This window comes from Lytechinus variegatus, chromosome 5 (genome assembly GCF_018143015.1).
Source record: "Lytechinus variegatus isolate NC3 chromosome 5, Lvar_3.0, whole genome shotgun sequence".
Classification (NCBI taxonomy): domain Eukaryota; kingdom Metazoa; phylum Echinodermata; class Echinoidea; order Temnopleuroida; family Toxopneustidae; genus Lytechinus; species Lytechinus variegatus.
Window position 1 is genome coordinate 41,863,880 of NC_054744.1, and position 13,239 is coordinate 41,877,118.

At 37.5% G+C, this 13,239-nt stretch overlaps 1 protein-coding gene across 5 annotated transcripts in view; it reads right to left on the bottom strand.

The window, feature by feature from the left end:
- LOC121416189 (long-chain-fatty-acid--CoA ligase ACSBG2-like) overlaps positions 1 to 13,239 on the bottom strand; it is a 49,773-nt gene that overhangs the window by 16,788 nt on the left and 19,746 nt on the right. For 4 of the 5 annotated variants that reach the window (XM_041609680.1, XM_041609677.1, XM_041609679.1 and 1 more), the window contains exons 4-6: positions 2,616 to 2,854; positions 2,115 to 2,203; positions 12 to 213 (exon numbers count right to left, since the gene is read on the bottom strand). In XM_041609680.1, the coding sequence (XP_041465614.1) occupies positions 12 to 213; positions 2,115 to 2,203; positions 2,616 to 2,854 (530 nt within the window). Of the gene's footprint in view, positions 1 to 11; positions 214 to 2,114; positions 2,204 to 2,615; positions 2,855 to 5,132; positions 5,785 to 13,239 lie in introns of those variants that run through there. The other variant, XM_041609681.1, reaches the window with a different exon arrangement.

Sequence of the window (13,239 nt, forward strand, 5' to 3'; positions counted from 1 at the left end):
CATTCACCTACCTCATACACATTCTCCCTCTTTTCATCCAGTTTACCAGTGTATTGGACAACTGCCTTCAGGTGAGGCAACTGATCCCAAACCTTCAATATCTTCTGAAGTTGTTTGGAATTCTCTACAACGATGATGTTGGCTTTGCAGTTACCTGCCACATACTGGCATGCCTCTGGAGAATTTGTGGTGTAGATGCCAACTCCAAATCCACTGGAAATAAAAATAAGAGGGGCTCCTGTAATCAATCTACAGGTTTACATTGCTCTCAACTATTTCCAAAATTGTCAGTTTTTCTTTTACTTGGATTAATAAATCCCATTTCGTTTTATGCGTTTTTGGCCTCATCATCATCTTAGTCCACCTACCTACAATGTATTAAACATGTTTATTTTCAATTGGTCTAATGCCAATTACCAACTCGTCATTTGGTCTACCATCAGCTCGTCCACTATCCACATGTTCTCAATGCCATTTCATCTAATAACCAGTTGGTCCAATAGCCATTTAGTCCATATACCATTTGGTCTAAATGGACTCAGTGTTTATTGGGCAAAGCAAAGTATAAAAGTTTAAAAGGCAATTAGACCAACTGGTTATCAGATGAAACGGTCATAGACAAACTGGTGATTAGAGGAATTGATGATTAGACCAAATGGTTGTTAGACAAACTGATAAATATTAGGTAGACCACATGATAAGTGAACAAGTTGGCACTATAAGAATTGACAATTTACCCCTAAAACAGTTTAATCAGTGTCTCTTTCATATTCTTATCTCTGAACAATATATTCTGAATTACACATCGCAGATATTTAAATAACATCTGGCAGAAAAACCAAACAAATCATTCTATATTCAATTAATGGACATAACATAAACAAGTGGAATGCCTCTGGCCGTCTCACCTGCATCACGCGGTTCAATATAGCAGCAGTGCTGACTTTGAATACTACTCTAACTCGCACAAGATGTTCAGTGATACATGGTTACTCTTATGTCCACTTGTTATGAACTAGACCAATAAACTTACAGAGATATGATGGTTATTCAACAAAAAACCCCAACATGGCCAAAGTTCATTGACCTTACATGACCTTTGACCTTGATCATGTGACCTGAAACTCGAACAGGATGTTCAGTGATACTTGATTACTCTTATGTACAAGTTTCATGAATCAGATCCATAAACTTTCAAGGTTATGATGGTAATTCAAGAGATACACCCAATTCGGCCAAAGTTCATTGACCTTTGACCTTGGTCATGTGACCTGAAACGCGCACAGGATGTTCAGTGATACTTGATTACTCTAATGTCCAAGTTTAATGAACTAGACCAATAAACTTTTAAAGTTATGATGGTAATTCAACAGATAACCCCGATTCGGCAAAAGTTCATTGACCCTAAATGACCTTTGACCTTAATCATGAGACCTGAAACTTGCACAAAATTTTCAGTGATGCTTGATTACTATTGTGTCCAAGTTTCATGAATCAGATCCATAAACTTTCAAAGTTATGATGGGAATTCAACAGATATCCCCAATTCGGCCAAAGTTCATTGACGCTAAATGACCTTTGACCTTGGTCATGTGACGTGAAACTCATGTAGGATGTTCAGTGATACTTGATTAACCTTATGTCCAAGTTTCATGAACTAGGTCCATATATTTTCTAAGTTATGATGACATTTCAAAAACTTAACCTCAGGTTAAGATTTCGATGTTGATTCCTCCAACATGGTCTAAGTTCATTGACCCTAAATGACCTTTGACCTTGGTCATGTGACATGAAACTCTAATAGGATATTCAGTAATACTTGATTAACCTTATGGCCAAGTTTTATTAACTAGGTCCATATACTTTCTAAGTTATGACGTCATTTCAAAAACTTAACCTCAGGTTAAGATTTGATGTTGACGCCGCCGCCGTCGGAAAAGCGGCGCCTATAGTCTCACTTTGCTTCGCAGGTGAGACAAAAACCTCGTTAAAACAACAAATTATCAAGGCTTGAATGAAGAAGCTTTTTCTGATAATGACTGGTTTCCCTGTTAAAGGAAGTATAAACCAGAACAAATGTCCTCTCAACTACATGTACTTGTAATTCAACTTACCCAGCAAACATTGCTCCCATGCTTGACAGGAACCACTCGGGTGCATTAAAACCAATAATACCCACGCCATGGAACCTCTCAAGACCAAGCTAAAACAGATAGACAAGAAATCAACATCAATGTCAACATGACAACAAACAGTGAACCTACATGTAAGTCTGCACACAAGTGAAATTTCCATAAGTAAAATATCTGTCCAAGTATTGTCTTGCAACAATCTTTCAGACCAGTTTTGAAAAGCATGTAATATCTACTGGACATCTTCAAAGTCAAACTGAGGAGGAGACAAACGTGAGGTATATGTGTACATAAATGCAACATCAATGCAATAAATGCAATATTCAGAGATGTATTTATTAGTCACAGAGCTATAAACAAATGCACTACAGCTTGGGTAGCCAAATGTTTGTAGTGACAAACATGTGACCAGAAAACATGCCTCCTACAACCACCTACGATGAGCAGAGGTTCTTTTTCTGGCAAACCATACATGTAGCTCACCTTCAGAAATGACTTAGCCGCGGCCCTGCTCTCATCCCAATATTGTTTATACGTCCATTTTTTCCATTCGCCATTCCTTTTAACCGCCAAGGCGATGTTGTCTGGATATCCACTCTGTATCCGGTGGAAGAGACCATGCACTGTGTTGGGGGTGTGGTTGAACTTGGCGTCACATTCCCGTAGTTTGACCGCTCCACTGCCGTCTACTGAGCTAAGGGTCTCTGATGAAGCCAGTTCACCTATGAAGAATACAAGAATAAAAAAGTTAGATTTCATTTTATCCCATTCAGCACAAAGTGATCACATTTTGAGGATTGCCCAAATAACTTTTGGATATTGATATAGTCATACAAATCATGCAAAAGTCATACCTGTACACTGTATTTATAGAAAAGCAAAGAAGACAATCTACATTCCACATTACCTGTATTGATTGTCAGAACATTACCAACTTTTTAATGCTTCGGAATGTTCAGAGGAGGTTTGAATCATTAGACTGGCTTTGTGTTGGACACTGCTTTTCAAAATAAACAGGCACATTTCTATCATTCATTATCAATCTCACAAAATATAAAAGAAAAAAAGAAAGTACATAATAAAGCAAAATTTAAAAAAATTCATGAATGTGTATACAGTGGGTGATTTTTTTCTTCAAATACAAGTATGTATAATAGTGATATTAGTGGTGACATCATGGTGCTCACTGTAGTGGTTCTGACTCTAATCTCTTTAACAATCAGAGGGTCATGACTTCAAATCATACTCCAAGTTCTAGCAAGTAATTCATCTATGTTATCATGCTGCCCTCAACCCAGGTATGGGAGCTTGCAGAAATGTATTCCTCGAAACACATTATACTGTTACTCTGCTTTACGCTGGGATTATTATTCTGTGATTTTTGTAAAAAAAAGACATCAGGGGTGTCACTGATATTGATGACTGAACAGTGCTCAGTGCACATCTTCTGTGCATGATCTGACCAAGGTGTTGAAGTTGAGTCTTGAGTGAGACCAATACAAATGTTTATGAGAGAAGGAAGTGGAGGATGAAACCCACTTCCACAGTGTAAATCAACCTCATAAAACTTGAATTTATTACTAGCATCATCATGCTTTCACTTTTGATTCTGAAATGATTTGGCCTGTCATAATAACATTATGGAGCTTCATACATTAAGTAGTACAGTGTACTATACATAGGCCTACATATACATGTGTAAAAACAAAACAAAAAAATATTGAGCATTTGTGCCATAAGCCCAAAATGTCATAATTAAAGGCTTCGTATATAGGACTGCACCAAGTTACAAGTTATCACGCATGCAAGCACCAGTCTTATACCCCTTTCATAAACCCAATTATGTGGCTAATAGCAGCATAATTTGGTCGAGGACCAGAGTTATCCGCATTATTTTGATGCTGCTATTATCCGCATAATAGCAGCATCGGGACAAGATTTTGAGTTTATGAACGCATTTCCAAATAATGCGGATAATTGCGGATAATTGCCGTGGTGCGGTCACAAGGTCACCCTTTTCCAACGCGACCGCATCGGAGGGGGCGTGTCCAGTTGTCATGACGATAATCTGCCTTTTTCAGGACCGGCGCTCGTAAAAATAATGCGGCTTATTTTCGGAGTTTGTGAATGCAATTTTTATTGAATTATCCGCATTACTCTTAGGCGGCTAATTGGAGGATGGGTTTATGAAAAGGGTATTACATGTATGTTGTTCCACTATTAAAAGTACCCTGTACATCGGTCAGGGTTGTGCTTCTCATACCCTTTTCATAAACTTATCCTCCAATTAGCCGCCTAAGAGTAATGCGGATAATTCAATAGGTGTTGGCCTCAAGGACAAAGTGGCATTTATAGCCTTGTCATTTGACTTGAGGCAACATTAGGCGGTTTCAAACCGCCTCGATCACAAGAATCCCCGTTAAATTACGAGAATTTTTTAAGGCTAAAAAATACCCGTTAATTATTCCTGCATTCAGACCGCCCCGAAACACATCCTTCGGGATAAGTTCCCGAAGTTACGAGCATGCGCAGTGTGGTCTGATAAGCAGGCAAGGCGGGAGATTCAAAATCACGAGCCCAGCAGCCACCCACGCCGCCGCGCCCAACGACACGCTGGGATAAAAGTTCCCGTAATTTGCTTTCACATCGCCAAAATACCTGCGACCTTGGAAAAATCCCCACGAAAGTTCTCGTAATTTCGCCAAGTACCTACTATTTAGCGGGTATTTTCTTTCGGGGAGATTACGTGTAGTTTGCTTTCACATTACCAAAATACCTGGTATTTTCTGATCGGGGTAAATTTCCCGATCAGAGAATACCTGGAACTGGCGAACTTCGAGGCGGTCTGAAACCACCTACAGAGGGGCAACACAGAGGTCCATAACACAGTTTTAACAATTTTCACAATTCATTCCAATGACCATAATGTACAATCAATCACAGAAGTTAACCCTGTGATAGATCACCAAATTTGGGTTTTATACTGGACCCTGAACTTACAAACTTTCCATTCTGCTGCAGCATGAACACCATTCTTTCCTCCCATTTTTCTTGTCTAATCCTTGTGGAGTAGGTTGTCTCCCAGCAAGCTTGTTGAAATTTGATTCTTGTCAATATTAAAAAAGTATGTCAGTCCTGTTCTACACAACTGGCATCTACCCTATAAAATTATATAGTTTCAAACTATCATTCTCTAGGGCCAACAGGCCAAGATAGCATTTGACTGCAGCTATACTTTCCAAGACCTTGGAGATCTATAGTCTGGGTATGTCACTAGTCACTACATTTTGTTTTGTCTATACTGTATGTACATGTAAAGTAGATGATCTCCTTCCTCTCAGTTAACAAGAAAAATCACTTATCTTTGGGGAATCTTGATGCTGGAGACCACAAATTTTAAGGTATCCAGCCATTTTCCTGTACGACTGAAGAAAAGAGCGAAACTCCAACCAAACGTTCTTTAATAATCAAAACAATATTAAAAGTAATGCCACAAAACATCAAACTTGGGAGAAAGCTCTGTATCAGTACTCTAGATTCATACAGTGATTTCACAATTTCTGATGATTTGCTTCAATTCATTCACTCCTGGTCTACTGTCACAAGACACAAATTCTCTGTAAACATAATCCGCTGTAAAAGATGAATGTCGCAAGCAGTAAGAGCACATATCTTCAAGAAACAGAGGAATTGCTCTTGTCCTGAAATTGGTCTTTCGCTTTCTGGACAGAGTATCAAGATCTACTATAGCCTACTTCATTTGATCTGTCTTTACTGCTTGCAGTACAGTACTACATTGAACAAATTATTGATTGGACCGATGCATCTCAAAACACCAATGGATGGGGTCATTTATTGACTGTACTCAAAACTTCAAAGCATTCAGTCTGCTTTGAGTGCCACACGCCAGTGAATCACAATTGTTCCCCTGGAATAGGGACGCTAATGTGTATTCTTATGTCAAGGACCAGGGGGTCCAAATTTACGTCACATGTACTGTACATGAGTAACAAATAAAATAAGCAATTATGAATCAATTGATGATCACAAAAGGGTGATAATGGTATTTTATTCAAAATTTGTTTTGACAGCCGATGCTGACTTCCATCCCCCAAAAAATTAAACTGAAAACTATACAGTTCGAGTGTGTACGACCCTTTCCCACAAACAAACTTTTAGGCTGGCGAAAATTTTGGGATTGTTTTGACTCTTTCACTTTTAAGTTTTAGGCAATTCATCTCATACCCAAAATCATGAACAATATGGATCATAAAATGATTGCAGGCAGGCCTGAATGTAATTACTGATAGTGTCTTTTCACACCAAAGACCCCCATACATGTAGGCCTACATCTACCTTGCAGGTTCTGAGCAACCCCAAATGTCCTTTGCCCAGCCTCGTGTAACTGTAAATTCTATATCAAGATGCCCTAAATTTTGTAGACCACCTTTCAAACCAATATTTATACTGTAATGTATAAAGTGATCTTAAGAGGACAGGTGTCCACAGGCCTTCGTAATGCAAAGTTTAGGGCCTATTTTTTTAACAATTGTCTTGAAAATTGTAATTGGTCACAAATTGTATTGCAGGGTCGAGATCATGCAGGATACATACACTCACATGTATTAAAACACAATACGGTATATGCCAATACAGGGTGCGAGCATACATGTAGTTGGCCTACACTCTTTTACTCATGCACTATACAGTACATACACCTGTAGAAACAAAAAGAAGATTGGATCAGCTGCCAATTCCATAACAACATGAAATGAAATCAATACCAGCCAAATATGATCAGCTGATACAAGTTTACTAAGTCTGTGAAATAGAATGACACATGTGGAAAAGCCATCAAAAATCCCACACAAGACAGAATGAAAAATTAGTATCAGAAATTGAGAAATGAATAAATGTATCTACTCATTCTACAAAGAACAGACAAAATATTTCATCATACAATGTACACATAAATTATATCAAGATCAACAACCTCTGAAACTTGAAAGTTGTCATTGTTTGTTTGCTGTTTATCATTTATTTTTTCTATCTGTCTGTCTGTCTATCTGTCTATCTATCTATCTATCTATCTATCTATCTATCTATCTATCTATCTATGGTCAATTCCAGCGTAATGGACAAATTTTTGTAATTCAAAGGTTTATACAGTAGAATTAGCAGTCTTTTGATAATTGTTACTAAGCTTATCAGGCACATTTAAGTATCAGTTACATAATTCATTCATTATTTCTTTTTTGGGGGGTGATTCTTAAAGGTAGGCCTAAATGCTAGTTTTGGTAACAATATCAAAATGAGTTCGTACAGAATCCAATGAAATGACCACCAAAGTGTCTGTATGTAAAAATAAAACGCATGTGCCAAAGGATTCTGGAAGAAATTTTGTAATTGCTGAGAAATCAGCAAATAAGCACAGGATTCGGGTTGAGCGTCAGGCCCGACGCTCTAAGCAATAATTATACACTGTCCCATGTGCGCTTATCTGTGTTGGGGATCTTCGGTGTGAATATTTTTCAGCGTAGATTTCAAGATTTCACAAAGTTCAGTTAATGTAACTGTACCAGATCTAGATCCTTGATGATATACATGTACTGACAATTAAGCTCCCAGTGGCTTGTTTGACAGACTTTCTCATGAAATCAGTGTTTACTGCAACTACTGGAATTTCTCTTTAAGATATTCTAACCACTAACTACATGTATACAAAATCAGGCCCAATTCAACTTTGCAAGAGTCCAAAAGAATAGCTTTATAAAGTTAAATAAAAAAGAGCCCCCATTACAGATTTTCCCCCACAACTGTACATATGAATATAAAAACTACACGTGAATTACAAATGCAGAAATCATAATTAATCAAGGAAATGCCTGCTTCCTACTCCATACAGGTGATAAGATGTACTAATATATTTCACTGATGTTCATGATCATATAACACCTGTGCCTCATGTGTAACACTCATCACATTCCCAGGTTGATTCAACTTTATCGGAAGTTGAAAGGTGGTTATTTTTAAACCTTGGATTGAGGTGCCAACTTAGCACTTCTAAGTAGGTGGTTTCAAACCGCCTCGATCACAAGAATCCCCGTTAAATTACGGGAACTGTTTTCGGCTAAAAAATACCCATTAATTATTCCTGCATTCACACCGCCCCGAAACATACCCTTCGGGATAAGTTCCTGAAGTTACGAGCATGCGCATAGTATGGTCTGATAAGCAGGCAAGGCGCGAGATTCAAAATCACTAGCCCAGCAGCCACCCACAGCTCCCGCGCCCAACGACACGCTGGGCTAAAAGTTCCCGTAATTTGCTTTCACATCGCCAAAATACCTGTGACCTTGGAAAAGTCCCCACGAAAGTTCTCGTAATTTCGCAAAGTACCTACTATTTAGCGGGTATTTTCTTTCGGGGAGATTACGCGTAGTTTGCTTTCACATTACCAAAATACCTGGTATTTTCTGATCGGGGTAAATTTCCCGATCAGAGAATACCTGGAACTGACGAACTTCGAGGCGGTCTGAAACCACCTTTTGTTATTCTCATGGTGTAGAATCCTACATCTTTAATTTATGTAGGAATCATCACCATGAGAATATTCTACATCAAATAGAAGTGCTCAGAAAAAAACTAGAGAAACAGGGCAGTAATACATGTTTAGAGCAAATTATTGTTTAAAAAAGTACAAAATTACATATTTGCATTCATTAATCTGGAATTTTAAATTCATGAACAATCGCACAAAATTCAAAATCTGTACATATTTGCAGTATTTCTTGAAAGCTGGAATGGTTCTTAACTCAGCTTTTATTTTAGCCCCCTACCCCACCCCCCCCCCAATAAAAAATAAAAATAGAAAGAGATAGCCTCAAGTCAAAGTGATATTCACTGACCTGTTTGAAGTCACCTTCAGTATAATGTACACATAAAAAACAAAGTAGAGCTTCAAATAAAATGAAAGGAAGCAGGTACTTTATAAAACAAGGTAAACAAACTTTCTGAGAGGCATTGAAAGGGTATATCCATATTAAAACTTTGACTTTCTTTATCATCTCTTTTGTTGCTAGTATAATTCTGAATACAAAGCTGTGTATTCAAGTCACTTTATTCAAATTCATGTATCTCGTATCTCCATCCCAATTTATTACCCACTGGCTAATAGTGTATCTTACATGTACTTAAAGGTCAAGTCCACCCAAGAAAAATATAGATTTGAACTAGCATGATGCTGAAAATTTCATCAAAATCGGATGCAAAATAAGTTATGACATTTTAAAGTTTTGCTTATTTTTCACCAAAAAGTGATATGCACAACTCAGTGACATGCAGTCGATGATGTGCCTCAATATTTCTTTTGTTTTTCATTGTTTGAATTATACAATATTTCAATTTTTACGGATCTGACAATAAGGACCAACTTCACTGATTAATGCTAATTTCCACATGTTCACAGAGGAATTAATTGTTGTTTCACTTGACAATTAGGAGAAAATTGGAATATTTCATGAAATGAAAAACAAAAGAAATAGTGAGCAGATGACATCATCAGTCTCCTCAACTGCATACCGACCAGGATGTCCATATACCTGTAACTGTTTTGTAAACTTAAGCGAAATTTTAAAATATCATAACTTCCTTATTTTACATCAGATTTTGATGAAATTTTCAGTGTTATGCTTGTTGGATTTTTCTCTTTTTATTCAATTTACTTTTTGTTGGGGTGGACTTGTCCTTAAATGTCATGTGCACTACTCTGTAGTACATGCACACTATACAGGCCCACATTGTACATTTAGGCTCTGAATGTGTAGTTTAAACTTTAATACAGTGAGAGCTCTGTAAAATAAAATATCACAAAACTACCAGCCCATTATTTTTACTTATAATACTTGAGTAGGGACAGTGATTTTCCGCGATCGCGGAAAACGGACGGAATTCACGGAAAAGGCCTTTTGAAACGGAAAGTGGCATTTCAAACGGAAAATCACGGAAAACGTATTTTCCCTCAAAATACACAGAATAGCAACAGAAATTACTCCAAAATAACAACAAAATGAGAATATTAAATGGCCACAAAACCCCAGAAACACGATCTCACTTCGCTACAATTATGATAATTCACACATCGTGATTGCTCTCGACATCAGCACACTCGATAGTACCCCGCGATCGTACCCGGCCGGCCGGGTTGAGCTTCACATCGCTTCAGATCGCTCAACTGCACGGTCGTGTGTTGCTGCCCTCTACGTTTGAAGATGTAACAGCACGATATCGTGGTCTTAAAATCCAAGATGGCGGATTGGCGAAAGTCGTTGACTGATGATAACGATGTCCAAAAAACCCCAAAATTATCGATGAAATTCAATTTCACCGTAAAATAATGCTAATTATGTGAAAGGTGAGGATGTATGCATGCTAAATCAGTTTGAAAAATCATTAAATACACCAGCATAGATCCGATTAGAACAGATTCTATTGTGTTGTTGGTACAGTAGCAGATACAAATTTGGCCAGTGCGAGTGTATGCGCTTTGATTTTGCTATTCAATGTGTAAACGGAATTGTCACTTTTCCGTGTGTACAACGTCTATGGGGAAACGGAATTTCCGTTTTCTGACGTGCTGAAACGGAATTTGTGATTTTCTGAAACGGAAAAGGCCATTTTTTGAAACGGAAAATCACTGTCCCTACTTGAGTATTTTGACTCTTATTCTTTTTTTTCCAAAGTAGAGAAGTGTTCTGACTGTTCTGTCCAAATTTATTCATCAAAAATGGGTATGGAGGGGCAATCTACTTTATTGAAATAACTGTCAGAAGCTAAAAGGAAACATCCTCATTGGCCTTGACCCAAATGGACGTCACTTCCTATTTCCATGATGAATGGACTGTAGTGGACCATGGCTGTGGTGTGGCCTGTAGTATTCCTGACCACAAGGAGATAGATGACCTCATCAGTTCCTTTTCACAATATACGACAATGACCTACATTTGTACTTAATTGGTCAACACACATTCAGAGATCAAGCACATATGCAAAGCCCTGAAATTGTTTGGAATTTTTATTCATTTTTTTAAAGCTGATTTTAACTTGCTACACTGTAGAGCGACAAATTTAAATGATCTCTAATAAAGGCTGGGAAATCACTTTTTCAATGAGCTTTTAAGAAGAGGCCTTTAAGTCTACCCCAAAATACCTCAAAATAAACTCCAAGGTCATTTTATTTTCTGGTAATAACATTATTACATGACCATGAATTTATGTATTTAACCTCATACACTATAATATAATCTTTCTCAGGTGGGGAAACAGCCATGGTGGTTGCCTTGCTTCATTTTAGGCAAAGAGTTCTTGTTTGTAATGTCAAAATTCTCATCAAACTTTAGTAGAGGATATCTCCCTAAAATGTCCCCTTTTCAGGGTAGGGTGTGAAAAGCTATTTAAATTAGAACCCTCTCAAGAACAAGGGGATGATTTTTTTTTGGGGGGGGGGGCTGAAACAAGGGACCATTTCAAGGAAGTTGTCAGCATCAACAAGTACAGTAGTTAAATTCTCTGACAGTTGCCACTAGCCACAGCCACATCTAGTACTTCTTGACCAGTCATCAATCTTAAGCACTGACAGTTGTGGGTAGACAAATTCTCATGAAACACCCCCTTGTCTTCTGTTCTTTTCAATCAGGAAAAAAAAAGATTAAAAAAAAGATTTTTTTTTTTATTCAGGGCCACTTTTCACGACTTCAACTGTACTGTCTAAATATGCAACATTGGATATAACATCAAGATGGATGGGGATTCCCAGGGCTCCTTTTTTTTTTTAGTTTCTGGGGCTCTTCTGAGCAATTCGGGCGCTAAATCGCCCCCCAGCCCCCGTGTAATTTTTGCCCCGTTTTCAATGCTCTGTGGTGCCACAATTGCAAAGAAGGTATTTTTCTAATAAAAGCAACAAAGTCATGTTACCACCACCAGAGCAAGAAACTTAAGAAGGCTACTCACAAAGAAATGTATATGCATTATTTGTACATGTATACAATCCTGTGAAGAAAATTACTTTAATATTGGTCTGAACTCAAACATCAACTCTACTGATCAAATAGCATGAACTCTAAAAGTTTAAACTTTTATTGTTGACTATAAACTTGGCAATCAAATATCTTTAAAAAATTTTAGAGCTGTCCAAAGTCAAGGGTTTGTTCACTTTCTTTTAAACCATTACTAATTTGTTCAACTGAGATATAATTTACCCCAATCAGTATATCTACATGTCCTACAATGACCCAATTCTTGAAGGTCAGGTCAAAAGCATCAAGCTCGTTTATACTGGTAATACAAAAACAAAGTGTGCTCTTCTATGCAAAGCACACAGCATACAAGGTGACATTGAAGTGCTATTGTTAAAAAATAGCTTCAGTGTCATGAAATAGCTATTTACACAGAGAAAACCCAACATTATTTTTTTGATCCACCTATTAGACTGATGAAATTGAAATGGGTACACAGTGGGAAACCTAATTCTGTTTCATTGGCAATATAAACTACACATTGTTCATACAAGTAGTTCATTATACCAGTGTATGCATAGTGTCCTTTAAATGAAAAAAAAATAAGATGAATGGCATTCTAAGTTTTGCGAAACATTATACAAACAAAGCCCCTTCGCATGGCCTTTCCACAGAGCAACATTTTACTGTTTAAGTAGATTGTCAGTTTTTGTAATACAGGTCTTGAGAATCTATCCCTAGCAATTCTGACCCACAAAATATTTCATTATCCTTGAGCAATCACCTCCCCCCCTTTCTCTGAATATTTTGTGGTATAAGCAACAAAGTCTATATGGAAGCACATGGAGGAGTAATACATGATGTGACAAAACCAAATATACTATTGTGAATCCCCCCCCCAATTCAAATACACTGAAAAACAAAGACAATTATGATAAAACAGAGTCAAAACTCAATACACGTAGGCTTCCATAGACACTCAAAACAAACACATTGTCAATCTATCCTTAACATAAACTTTATACATGTACAAGCCTTCATGCTGTTCCCATGAGGATAAGGCAGGCATTAAATATCAACATCAGAAACAAGGC